Consider the following 14677-nt stretch of genomic DNA (forward strand, 5'->3'; position numbering starts at 1 on the left):
GGGAGATTTTTCATGGAAGAGGAAAAGGTTTATGGAGTAATAACTGAACCTTTAAGAAAAATTGAAGTTGATGTTTATTTAAGATTCTTGATTCACTGACTGCCCAATTATTAGATCACTTTTCAAACCAATCCTTGGCCTTAATGACCCAAATGGTTTTCTTTTCCCATGATAGACTTAATAAACTGAATGGAAATCGCGGTCATATATGATACAAGAATTGTGTTACTTCTACCATTTTGATAGTGAAGAAACAGTAGCTGAGTTAGAAAATTTTTCATTCATATACAAGGCCTCACACCACATGATTTGTTACCCAAACCACAAAAGTCTAAGATTTTCAAGCAAGACAAGAACACTAGTAGTAAATTAGACTCAAAAGATGCTCAAGAAGAAGCTTTACATGGAGAAGAAACTGATGATGAAGAGGAAGACAGCATGGAAGCAACCGTGAAGTTCTGGATTAATCGAGGTTTTATTAAGTCTTACAGGTACAGAAACTCTCAGGATTTCCAAATGTAAATGGGCTCTACAGAATTCTGCTTTCACTTTCTGTAACAAGCTGCTCAGCAGAGAGAAGCATGAGTCGGATCAAACTTGTAAAAAAATCGCCTCAGAACAAGCATGATGGACACTTGGTTAAATAACTTACTAATTTTAAGCAGCAAGACTGAAATTTTAAACGAATTACCATATGGGGAAATTATTGCTCAGTTTTTCTTAACCAGAAAGCAAATACAAAGGTTGTTAAATCGTCAGATTCATTAAGTTCAAAGTACTTGTTATTCTCTTTTACTTGTGGTGGACAAATACCGTGCTCGTGAATTTTCTCGGGGTTCTCCCGTTTCCTCCCACTTTCTTCATTCCACCATTTCACTCATTTCTCATTATCACAGTCTCCTTTAGCCTAACCGGCATAAACGTGGTACGTAAACCTTAAAGATTTCATTTCATTTCATTTTCTCTTTTATTTGTGTAACTCGATGTAATTTTTACACCTTACGATTTCTGGAATTATGCAATTTTTTCTGTATCTTTAAGCAAATATGTCTTACTTTTTATCATGTAGCTTTGCTTTTCATTAGCGATTGTCAAAATAAATATAACAATATGTCTAAGTAAAGGCTAATTTTAACATAAACATAGGTGCAACAGGCATGTAGCCAGGATTTCGTGAAGGGGGGGGGGGTCTGTGACATGAAATACTGTGGTCATCACACCAGTGGCTCAATCATTCTAAACTATTTTACTGAAACATATATTGGTTGCTTTAGCCAGGATTTCGTAACGGGGGGAGGGGGGCGTGACATGAAATTCTGAAGGCCCAGGAGCTTGATCAATCTAAACTAGTTTACTATCAACTATATTGGTTTGTTAGGACAATAAAATGAGGATGGTTGGCAAGTATTTTAACAACAAACTATGAAGAAATCTCGAGTAAAATAATAGTAATTATAAAACGTATTGAAGATTCACTATTATCAAAACTACATGCTCAATAATGTCTTGTAAACTATTTTACAATATCTGCGTTCCTTTCTCTGTTGAATCAGATGCTAACAGAACTTTCCACACAAATGTTTGTATTTATTATTCAACTGCTGTCGGTTCCAAATGACAGATTAAAGGAGCAGTAGAAAATTTTTCTTGAAATAACATGCTTGATACTGCAAGGATGCGATGACGAAAAATTATGATAAAAAATGTTCACGCTGTTACACAACGGCACTATGCTTTCGGAAGCTTAAAATTTTCCTGGCTAGTAGCAGAAATTCTGAGAATTCAGTAACTTTTCTTGAAATTTCAAATTCCCTGACTCTTCCAGGATATCTCGCTTACCTCGCCACCATGTATTGCAAATAATACAAATTCCCTCATAAGAAAGAGTAACCAAAATCTTCCTTTAGTTTTTTTTTATTATTTTTAACGTTGATCCTTATTTTTTTCATTTCATTTTATTTAATCCTTCCTTAATTTTTTTCATTTCTGATCTCGAAGCGGGGTCCGGACCCCTCCCTTGACTACGTGCCTGGGTGTAAAAAAAATAAATAAGCAAAATAATGATTATAAGTGAATACCGAGGTATATAGGAAATTTTAGGTCAGGTGCCTTCCATTTCAATTCAGGCAGAGCATGTACCATCACCATCTCAGATATTGTTGAAACTTTTTTTATAGCAACTAGACATGTTTTTAAGAGACCCATATTTTTTTGTTTTGTCGAAAAAAATTTTCCCGCCAAGTAATGGGCCACCAAAGACGGGGAGTACAATTTATGAATTGTAGAAGACATGGAAAATGGTCAACTTCGGAGCCTCACCATTCGGCTATGGAGACAGGTAGAGTTATAATTCTTGTTGTGGTATGTACATAGGGATATAAATAAACTATATTTTATCATAGTTTGGTTTGCGCATGCGTATCTTTTTGCACATAAATTAACAAATGAACGTCAATTTATCTGAAAAGTCGAAGTTTGCGAATTTTTTTCGAGCACTTCCGGTTCGAATTTTAAAATTCTGTTTTCACGGTTGGTAAGACCTAGTTACCCGCTTTCCGAAACAAATTTTGTATTGCTTCTGTGTGCAACCGTTTTGTCGCAAAAAATTCGAGAAATTGTAAAATTTTCAAAAATCGCCATTTTTGGGCGCCATTTTCTCGAAAACATCATCTTTTAAAATTCTGAAATTTTGTGAGATGGTTCAACTTTACATGAATAATAAACACACCAAATTCCATTCTCGACCAATGCTTCATGAATTAACTGCAGCCTTTTAAAGTTAGCGAAGTATCGTTAACTTTGATGTCACAGTTAGCAACACTGGGAACAATAAACGTGCAATGATTTGATGATGATTGTGGTTCACATTCATTAAATGAAGAATAAAAGGTTTTCTTGACTGCTTTTTTTTATTATTATTTTGATCAAAAAGGCTCTCTGAAATAGTAAAATGAGCCTCCCCCTACTCCTCCGTTTTCTTAAACCGAAGTAATGTGAGGTGGAAATTACGATTACGAAACACACAAATTTTAAGTTTACTTGAAATGGCCATCCAATAAATTCTGATGATCTATAAAAGGCCTAAACTATTACCTCAGTATGATTTGGAATGCTCCAGACAAAGTCTCAATTGAGTATGATGTCATTACAGTGATCGAAAAAGGACAAAATATTTAAAAAATCGAAACGTTTCCTTACGTTTTAAAGAAATTTACTGACTTTTTAAACAGAACAATCCCAGCATAAGAATGGGTCACTCGGAATTTTATAGTATTCGACTAAAGTGGGTCAGTCCGAAACCTGCGAGGAAAGTGTGGGTGTGTGTATTGTGCAAATTTTAAGTTAGCTGCTACTGAGTTGCTACAAATCAAAGGTGCAGCCTGTATTGAAGCTGTCATGAGTGACCTATTTCCTTCAGTAGTATAATCCGTAGAAAATGACAGCTGTCTTCCTCAAGAATGTGGTGAATGTCCTGGAGTGGAAGGAAGAAGTGTGGAGTCTTTAGTTATTGATCCTGATGAAAATGAAAGTGTTACGTATGCCGTATGGGAGAATAATGATCTCGTTAAAAAACTGTGCCACTTTCTGTTTTCGTATCGTAATTGCTGGTTTAACTGTAAGTATTGTAATTCATGACTACATCAAGAAAATCCAAATAGAATTAATTGCTACCGAAAAGCACCGTATAAAATTTCAAGATACAAATTCTATTTTACTTCATGTGGACTTCGTTGAAAACTGGACTGTTATTCTGCAAAGTGAAATTCAAGAGATATCACCGGAATATGAAACAACTGACAGTTTTGTTGTAATAAACGGCGATAAAACACACGATTCGGCTCATGTACTCAGTCATAGACAAGATTCTAAAAATACTCGAAGAAAAGCGAAAAAATATTTTTTAGAAAAAGGTTTGAATACGTGAAAATAGGTATCTACAATTTCCCAAACCGTGTCAGTGATTTCTGATGGTACTGTATCCCACTTTAAAAATCGCTTTCAGATGTTCGAGATGCAGACAGGTCCAATAAAGCAGTGAAACCGGCCATGTAAGGGTCTCTGCGACGGTATGGGGAAGGGGGGTGTAAAGAATGTGGCAACGCGGCATAACCTTAGGCTAAAACAGATACACAGTATTAAAACCACAGAAGAAAAAAAAATGAAATAAAATCTTTAAGTTTCACCACGTCCCACGGTTATGCCGGTTAGGCTAAAGGAGACGGTGATTATGAGAAATAAATGAAATGATAGAATGCAGAAAGTGGGAGGAAACGGGATAACCCCGAGAAAACCCACGAGCACGGTGTTTGTCCACCACAAAGCTCACACGGCGCGAGCTGGGATCGAACGAGGGACCCCAAGCACCGGAAGTGAACGCTCTACCACTGAGCCACCCGTCCCCACTAAAACCGCAGAAGAATTCGTGAGTATAGTGCAAGTACAAACTCCGGGTATTACTCTCGTTTTGTTGCCTGGAACTGAATTCGACGACTTCCGGAAGAAAAAAGGGGAAAGTATGCGACCGGTAACTGGTATTCAGCGAAGTCATCTTTGGCTTTCGGAAAATTGCGAAGTTTTTATGGCAGTAACGGGTCACCATCAACTAACTTCATGCTTCCCCCAAATTCGAACTTCTGCAATTCAAAGTGTAGATTTAAGAAATCTGCAAAAAGGAACTTTTGTTACATACATATATGTATGGTAACCAGTGGTGCGTAGCAGAAATATGAATAAATCATGAATTATCTGAAGTTGAAATGCTGTTTATGCTTCTACATGGACCTTCAGCAGGATACAGGTTTCCAGAAGAGCATAAGAGAAGTGAAAATAAGTGTTTTCTGACTATCGACAATTTGCTACGCAGGGGCGGATCCACGACAGACTTCTGAGGGGGGGGGGGTTGTAATACTGCTACTTAGAGCTACTTTTAAGAGCTCCAAACTCTGGGGTGGGTTTTATTTATATATAAAATAAGAAAGTTTCTTCTTCTGGGGGGGGGGGGGGCATCGTGCCCCTAGATCCACTCCTGGATGACTTGTGAGTGAACCAACGCCTATTGGAGCACCTGCATGGTTTCATGCTATTAGCGAAGAAGACACAAACGAAGCAAATGATTGGTCCATGTAAGAAAACAATAATAAAAAAAAAACAGTGAAATTTTGTTTCCGAAGACCATTTTAAGTAAGTGAACTTGAAATTTATGTGTTTCGTAATCGTAATTTCCACCTCAGATTATTTCGGTTTAAGAAAACGGAGGAGTAGGGGGAGGCTCATTTTACTATTTCAGAGAGCCTTTTTGATCAAAATAAAAAAAAAAAACAGTCAAGAAAACCTTTTATTCTTCATTTAATGAATGTGAACCACAATCATCATCAAATCATTGCACGTTTATTGTTCCCAGTGTTGCTAACTGTGACATCAAAGTTAACGATACTTCGCTAACTTTAAAAGGCTGCAGTTAATTCATGAAGCATTGGTCGAGAATGGAATTTGGTGTGTTTATTATTCATGTAAAGTTGAACCATCTCACAAAATTTCAGAATTTTAAAAGATGGTGTTTTCGAGAAAATGGCGCCCAAAAATGGCGATTTTTGAAAATTTTACAATTTCTCGAATTTTTTGCGACAAAACGGTTGCACACAGAAGCGATACAAAATTTGTTTCGGAAAGCGGGTAACTAGGTCTTACCAACCGTGAAAACAGAATTTTAAAATTCGAACCGGAAGTGCTCGAAAAAAATTCACAAACTTCGACTTTTCAGATAAATTGACGTTCATTTGTTAATTTATGTACAAAAAGATACGCATGCGCAAACCAAACTATGATAAAATATAGTTTATTTATATCCCTATGTACATACCACAACAAGAATTATAACTCTACCTGTCTCCATAGCCGAATGGTGAGGCTCCGAAGTTGACCATTTTCCATGTCTTCTACAATTCATAAATTGTACTCCCCGTCTTTGGTGGCCCATTACTTGGCGGGAAAATTTTTTTCGACAAAACAAAAAAATATGGGTCTCTTAAAAACATGTCTAGTTGCTATAAAAAAAGTTTCAACAATATCTGAGATGGTGATGGTACAATTTTATATTTTTTTGCCTGAGTTGAAATGGAAGGCACCGTCAGTTAAAAAGTAAAATAGACATATCTTTTAATTAAGTGTACCGTAGAAAAAGGAATTGCTTTGATAAAATATTTTAAAAGTTTAAAGTCAGAGACGAATAACAAAAATTCTTATTGAGGATAGCCAAGCAACACACAAAAGTCGTCACCAAATGAGCAAAAAAGGAGTTGCATCATTCAAAGTTGATTAATATAACATATGTTTTGCCTATCATACTACCTATTAACCCTTGTGAACTATCATGAGGTCTTTTGGAACACCAGATGTGTTTATCATGATATATCTTTTAAACAAGTGAGATTACAATTCAGTCTTTTCCTGCATTCTATCCCGAGTGTATGCTAAAGATGCCTTCTAAAAATTGCAGTTGTGCTTAATGGTTCTGAGTAAAGAACATAATTTAGATGGGGTTCTAGAAGACCCCATGGCAATTCCTGTGTAACAATGTTCTTGGTAGTACACAAGGGTTAATCTTAGTATCTAGTTTTATTATTATTTTAAGTTTGTGATGTCTGGTTTAAAAATAAAAGCAATTAACAATGAAAAATCGTATTTTTGCCTACTTTTACAAAACTGATCAAAGTGTGCTACCTCTAAATATTATCCAATCTTCTTGAAATTTGTTGTATATAGTCTATGTTTTACATCACTGAATAGGAGACTTACGGAAGTTCACTCACCGATCTGAGTCAAAATTTGCACACTTGTAGAACATCGAAAAATAATCGACACATTTTTTTTTTTTTTTTTTTTGTTTTTGTTTTTGTTTTGGCTATGGTAAAGATTTAAGGATGGAAACAACCCTTTGAACGTTAGGAGTGGTCTCCAAGCATAAACAGAAAACAATCATTTAATATAGAAGAAAATGTACTGCCAGGGGAGTTTTAGGACAGCTGATTCAGAATATGACGTTAAAATTACAAAATTCAAAATGGCGGATCCAATATAGTAATTACAATTACAAAATGTCTTCTGGTTTGAAATTCTCTGTACTTAGCCAAGAACAATTATAGTTGAGAGAGGTTACTACGAAAAGGTTGCAGACCGATTTGAAATCCCTTTCTGTATTTATTTCAATGGGATGCTTGATTAAAGTGAATCTCTGGACCTCTCCCTATTCGGGGTGCTTATGTATAGTGAGTCCCCTCGCCTCTCACTATGTCAGAACTCACTATATCCTCAACTGTTATAATTATGAATTTATTGAGACAACGCTTCAGAGTAATGATATTTCGTAAAAAAAAAGTGTGTGATGCATAAACATTATTGACACCAAGCTCACCTTATTACAGTAATAACTGACAAATCGCAAAATGCAGCACAATCTTCTTCCAAATAACTGTTTTTGTATCACGCATATCTAATAAGATTTGCAAATCTGAGAGAAGAAAACTGATTATAAATTAGTGATTTGGATCTTAAATTATATTATTACGGAGATGCAAATTTATGTTATAGTAGTAGAGGACAATATCAGTCTCAAGAAGTTTTTTCACGACCTAAAGACGAACACATCAAGACTCCGAATCCTACCAGTTGTTAGCGCCGAATGGTTTCTATTTTGAGGTACTCTTTTGTTCGTAAAATAGGTTGAAAAGTTTATGAATTGTGACCACTCTACGAATCTAATAACGAAATGGACTTTACATTAGACATTGGGAGAAAAATCTCTTGAAACCATGATCTCACAAGACCTGATATTAATTTTCCCAAATTTGATGCTTTCACAAGGATGTTTACAGATAAATAGAGATGGCTTTAGAATATAGGGTTAAATGTTTCATTCTTTTCCTGCAAAATAATTAACAACGGTAATATCAACACCATTTTCAAAAATTAAAGGTTGTATGGTGTAGCTATGAGTCATAGATTTATTGCTTGTGCCACACTTTCTACTATTTGTGTCCCTGTAAACGCTATAGTGAGAGGTGCAAAGACTTACTTTAATCAAGCATCCCATTGAAATAAATACAGAAAGGGGTTTCAAATTGGTCTGCAACCTCCTCGCTTTAATTTCTGCCAACTGTAATTGTTCTTGGTTAACTACAGAGAATTTCAAACCAGAAGACATTCTGTAATTGTAATCACTATATTGGATCCGCCATTTTGAATTTTGTAATTTTGACGTCACATTCTGAATCAGCTGTCCTAATCCCCCTTGGCAGTAAGTTTACTTCTATATTAAATGATTGTTTTCTGTCTATGCTTGGAGACCACTCCTAACGTTCAAAGGGTGGTTTCCACCCTTAAATCTTCACCATTGCCGAAACAAAAAATACGTGTCGATTATTTTTTGATGTTGTACAAGTGTGCAAAGTTTCATTAAAATCGATGAGTGACAATTCCGTAAGTCTCCTTGTGAGACTCCGGATATTAACAATGTGCACAAATTTTACATTTTATTTTTTGCCTTATACAATGAAACATCCCAAAGTGTACAAAAATTAATTACCAATTTTACGTTGAAACAAACTAGATTTAAATTTAAAGTGTGTGATTGCAATTTGTATCGAGTTTTTTTTTTTTTTTTTAACCAATGACCTCACGCATTGTGATAGGAAGAGGTGTAAAATTAAATGTGAGGGGGATACTTTGTTAATTTGGAGGGAATTGACGTCACAGCCTTTAAAGGGTGATTGACTCTCCTGATTCCTTACCCCGTCTCTCCTATAATTATCCACACATGTAAAAGTTTTAATAGAATCGTTCTAAACTAAGTGGTTACTCCTACGGATTTGTATATCGATTGATTCATCTTAAAGTATGTATTTATTTTATTAGAATAAGGAAGAGGAATAATTCTGTAAATCCTTTCCTAATCGCGACCATATTTCCGTGTGTTGAGTTTGTTCAGTACGGCAATATACAAGAAACACCCACGCATTGCCTCTGGAGATAACATAAACAAGAGTTCGCTTTGTATAATTGCTTTAATACATTCTTAACAGAAACCCATTGCTTCTTAAACGAGTAGTTTGACTTTGCATCGTCATTCACGATAACGAACCTGCAAATTCAGTTTCGTATCTTTGTGTGGACAATAACAATAAATCAATTGTTTTGCACTGAGGTTAATGCTATAGACTCAAATAATAAACACAACTATTTGACACTTGAAGGAGGTCAGCTGATAGAATTCATTTTATTATTTATAAAAGATAAATTGTGCAAGAGCCTTTTGTATTTTTTATTGGTCTTATCAAATCAAAACAATAATATCTTTGTATCTTGTGAGAAAGGACCACAGAATAAAAAGCATCTTTCAAACAGTGAAATATTGGTGCTGGTTCCATCATGAATGCTCATGTTATTGTGTGGTGTGTGTTTGTGTCAATTCTATATGTTGACGCTCAATATGAGCCAACATGGGAGAGTTTAGATTCACGGCCGTTGCCAGAGTGGTTTGATAAAAACAAAATTGGTATATTTCTGCATTGGGGACTGTATGCAGTCCCGAGCACAGCTGGAGGAGAATGGTTTTGGGCGTACTGGAGAGGTAAGTAGCAGAATCCAGTAACGTTGTTAATTATAAGCTCGTTATATGGGAGAACCCTGCGTTTGCTCTGCATGGTGACGGATTCTGTTCCTGGTGGATAAGAGGATTTAGGGCAACGCGAACAATGCTCCCAGACAAGCCGTGGGAATATATTGCTGAAAATGTTACTATTATAGTCAGTTGCGTATTTAGGATTTTGTTCGGGGGGGGGGGGTTATGCAGGCACGTATTCAGGGGGTCTAGGCGGCCGCCCCCATAAATTTTTACTGGCCCCCTCTAAAATTTTCACGGTAGGCAGTGGCGTAGCACACTTTTGCGGGCCCCCCCGCAAAGTATAGAGAAGGGGCCCCACTTGTAAAGCCGACACAAGTAAGGTGGAAGTTCTACTTCTTTAAAACTTTATTCATGGCAAGACTTCGGGGCCCCTATACATCGGGGCCCCCCCGCACTGCGGGGGTTGCGGGGGCAGCTGCTACGCCACTGACGGTAGGCTTGCAAATGAACTATAATATTTTTGAATCGGGCCTCACCTAACTTCCACCGTCGCCCCCTACATTTTCGGGCTGGCTACGGAGCTGGGGCTATGCACAACACTTGAATAGCAGTTATATTTTTCCTTTCGGGTGTCGACAAATTTTAATGAAGTTCATTTTCCTTCCTTTAGTATTTGTATAGTAACACTTCCAGGTATGAGGAATGAAATCATTGAGTGAGAGTGGAGAAGGGGCAGAAATAACTGAATGGAATGGAATTTGACAAATACAATATTATTTCTGAACAACAAGAAAATGGAAAGTCAATGAAATTCTTAGAAACGGTAAGAAGGATTATTGGCTTACGTGAAATGCGAAACACTAACAGATTTACTTCGGGGAAGGTGGGGGACTAGAGCCCAATAGCCCACTTCTAAATAAACCAATGATTATAGTTAGTAATCTTGCTTTCAAATCGAATTTATCTTTTGTACGGTAAGTGTATCATCACGGAGTAATGTATTAAAAACTTGATTCTTTTCCTAATCAATTCGTTCTATCATCAAATCTATTGTCTATGACTTGAGTGCAAGAAACGAAGGATCGAGATTGCTTTAGCAAATGCCTACTTAAAAAAAAAAAAAAAAAATAAGAAAAAAAAAAGAAAAGAAAGAAAGAAAAAGAAAGCTCTATAGGGGTTGCAACAGTACAAAAGTTATTATGTTGAACAAGAAAAGGCGTAAAACAACCGTATCATGCAAATCATGTTAAATTATAAAATTGCTAAATGACTTTTTTTTTTGCCAAAATCTATAGTGCGTCCAGTAGGAGAACGTCTCTGACAGCTCGCAGTGACATTGCCTCTACTCGCATGTCAAGGTTTTTTTCGGTGCAACTGTAGTGGCAATTTAATTAATGGTATAAGACAGAGTGATCGTGGTTGGTAACACTGGTATCAAAGTAGGGGCTGCAATGTCCCACCGCATGTGGTAAGAAACGTCAGAGACCATCTCTTGTTGGACGTGCTTATAACAACAACTGAAGGAATAACACTTATCATAACGGCACCATATATGTTAGATAAAAAATAGAAGTAGTCTTAGAATTTTCGTTGTCTGCTGTAGATACTACAAATCAGCACATCATACAAATATGTGTAAATAATATAACAAATAACCACACTGTCACTTTCCAAAATTTCAGAAAAATAGAAATCGTGACACTCATCGAGCCAACGGTTGTTTGTTTGAAAAAATAAAATTATTCAGGGGTGTACCAAAGAGAATTTTCTTGGGTGAATTCATGACTTTTTCAGGGGGCACATTTTTACATACTGAAACGAACTGAAAGCCTTGTTTGAGCATGTGAAAGCATTAATAACTTGTTGCAGTTGAAAAAGCGTTTTGAAACTCTGCAAAATTAAAATCACATGTCATAGAAAATGTGCGAACAAACTATTTGTAAGAAAAGAAAAATGTTTTAGGAGGTTCATTTGATTGACTTTATCTTTATATAAGGGAAAAATGTAAAAAAAAAATAAATAAAAAATAAAAAAAAATAAAAAAAGGAGGGGAGTAATAGTGCAAAAAATGAAATCTTGAAGTTTTACGTCCCACGGTTATGCCGGCTAGGCTAAAGGAGACGGTGGTGATGAGAAATGAATGAAATGGTTGAATGAAGAAAATGGAAGGAAACAGAAGAACCCGAGAAAACCAACGCACACGGTGTTTATCCACCACAAAATTCACTTGGCGCGAGCTGGAATAGAATCAAGGACTCCATGCACCTGAGGTGAACGCTCTACCACTGAGCCACCAGGCCCCGAAAATAATAGTACGCTCGGGCACTGTTATGAAATAGTGTTATAATAAAATTGCAACTGTGTGCATCCAGTTACGAAATGAGAGTACCAAAGTTTTATACATATCACTAAAAACAACCATTACAGGTCAATTCACCTAAGATGGGCAAAGTTTGTGCTCTCACCTGCTCACGACAGTCCCTTCCTCCACCAACGGTTTTGCTCGATGTGGTGACCACGAGCCCGGACTATCGCCCTGCAACGCAATTTCTATTGAAGCAGTGTGCGCCGAAGATGTGTGAGGGGAATTGTAGACCACGCCGCTTGACAAGCTTTCCAGAGCCCCACTCTGATGGTGGGACACCTTCGCGCGGGGCCTTGTTTCAGAAGGCCAAATGGGCAGAAATCCATTGGCGACGCATCTGGTGACTTCACAAGTATGGAGGAGAAGAGTATAACAGACACACTAGTCTCCATGGCCATACGTCGATAATACGCTACAGAACTGCGAGCAGTGTGAGTGGATGCTTTGTCCGTGTGGATCCACACTTTCCAGCTGTACCTGCCATACAGTTGTGGGATTGCATTGTATATAGGGGTTCCATGATGTTCGTTTGAAAGTAGGCTGTATTCACCTTGGCCTTCGAATCCACACGATGCATTGGCAATTTTCCACCGGCACAGAAACCTGTCACCACCATAAAGCCTTTCGAAAACTTCTCGCGACATTCACAGAACTCTCCGCGGCCCTTATCATGTGGTGAATAAAAAATGGCCCTGAGCTTATTGTTGTCATCAAGGTAGATCCAGGTTTTATCCAGAATGACAACCCACTGCCATTTGTCACCTAAGAGGTACTGTTTATAAAACGTTTTTGCGTTCGTGAATGTCTTAAATGTGCCTTGGTGATAACTTATGCCCCATCGTCTTATGACGTTCTTTTTAGTCCCAAATTGTCATTTATGATACGACACACTGTGCTCTGTGATATCCTGCATGAGGTGGCAAGGTTGCTTTGGGTGAGTGGGTTCTCCTTCACAACTGATGCCCTGATGTTTATCACAACGCGTAGTGTCCTGGCTGGACATGCCCGTTTCCTTTTCACTCTCATGACTTGATCTTGATATTTAGGGCCGGTGTTTTTACAGCGCTGACTTACCCTTACTATTGTACGCCTGCTGATATTGTTGCCCCTTTCCAAACACATTTTCACAATCACTGACGCACTGAATTGTGCATAGGAAATTTCATGTACACTTCCCAATAAGGTGTCACTTTAACAGACATAATAGCTGTTGACCACAACAACTTCCACACAGAGTTATACATGACTCACTACTAGATTCAGGGGCTACTGACTTCTGGTTCCTTCTCCTACGCTGTGCTCGTCATCAGCTCTGTAAAATTGTCTCTGGACCTTAGTTGAATTGATCACTGACATGTTAAGAAATCTTACTTTCCAAAAGCTCTATCCCTAACTCTACTCAAGATTACAGCAGATTAGCTATATATTAATTTTTTCGTCTTTTTCAACACTTTTTCGCTATAATATAAATAAAAATTTACCATATGCAGATGCGAACAGAGAGCATTAAAAAGAAGGTGGATGTTCCAAAATTATTATTATTATTATTATTATTATTATTATTATTATTATTATTATTATTATTATTATTATTATTATTATTATTATTATTATTATTACAAGGTTGAGTCATAAATCTTGTTATATTTCCAAAACTCTGTCGTGACCTACTGTAAGCATAAGGTCAACTAGGCCAAGAGATAATATGGCAAACGGACTCTTTACCACGGGGAGTGCCATTCCCTCAGTATCTTCAGTCAGTTTTTAGTAGCAGTAACTATGAGTGCTCAACAACGTCTGATACGTGAACTGTTACTGTATGAGTTTGAAATTTGCGTATAACTCTGAGGCAGCAACCCAAATAATTTTTCATGCGAAATAAGAAGGTACAGTGAATCAAAGCACAGCAACTTGTTGGTTTCACAGATATTATGTACAAGTTGTAGAAATGTCGAAGATCAGCCAAGGTCCGTCCATCCCATGGTAAAAGATTCTGAGGTATTATGACGCCCCCTTGAAGATAATCCATCAATCACCCTGAGAAAAATCCGTTACCCTGACAGTAGTATATTGTATAAATATGTTTACTACGGAAATCAGTACGGACAATACGTTATCCATATATTACATACTTTTCCCGCTTAGATGTAACATCATACCGTTGCAGGATGTATGACATCTGTCTTCCGTAAATTACATACCTTTACAAACGTTACATACGTCAATCTGTATATGAGATCCTGACCTCATATATACAGTTCTTTCGTTCATACGGAAAGTATGTTTATTCGGAACACTTATACGGAAAGTACGTATAAAATATACTTTTTTCAGTTATACGTTTGCTGTACGTTAAGTCCTAAAACTACAGGATTTATACATGTAATCTACGTTTTTAGGCACGCCACATGCGATTTTATTTTCTCAGTGCAGCAGGCGACGATTGTTAAACCAACTCGACGTGTTCCAGCCCATTGTAGTGCGTTACCTTCACGAAATAGGGAAAACCATCATGAGCTACCGCATTATGCCACATGAATTGACCCCAGCTCAGTTCCACAGGAGAATGGATGTATGCCGACAACCGCTGTAAAATCCGTGACGAAAAGTAAGTGCTTCCCAAAGTCAGAATGTTTAAAAATAGTAGTTGAGCGAAGTCCAACTTCCAAAACCGATAATCAAATAGAACCGTT

The 14677-nt window shown here is 37.1% G+C and overlaps 1 protein-coding gene across 1 annotated transcript in view; it reads left to right on the plus strand.

Annotated features, from left to right (window-relative positions):
* Window positions 1–9379: 9379 nt before the first annotated feature.
* Window positions 9380–14677, plus strand: part of LOC145662675 (alpha-L-fucosidase-like) — a 56846-nt gene continuing 51548 nt past the window's right edge. Inside the window, exon 1 of the mRNA XM_081728491.1 lies at window positions 9380–9625. Coding sequence (XP_081584617.1) covers window positions 9424–9625 — 202 coding nt within the window. The 5' untranslated portion in view covers window positions 9380–9423. The remainder of the gene's footprint in view (window positions 9626–14677) is intronic.

This window comes from Thermobia domestica, chromosome 10 (assembly GCF_964235325.1).
Source record: "Thermobia domestica chromosome 10, izTheDome1.hap1.1, whole genome shotgun sequence".
Taxonomy (NCBI): Eukaryota; Metazoa; Arthropoda; class Insecta; order Zygentoma; family Lepismatidae; genus Thermobia; species Thermobia domestica.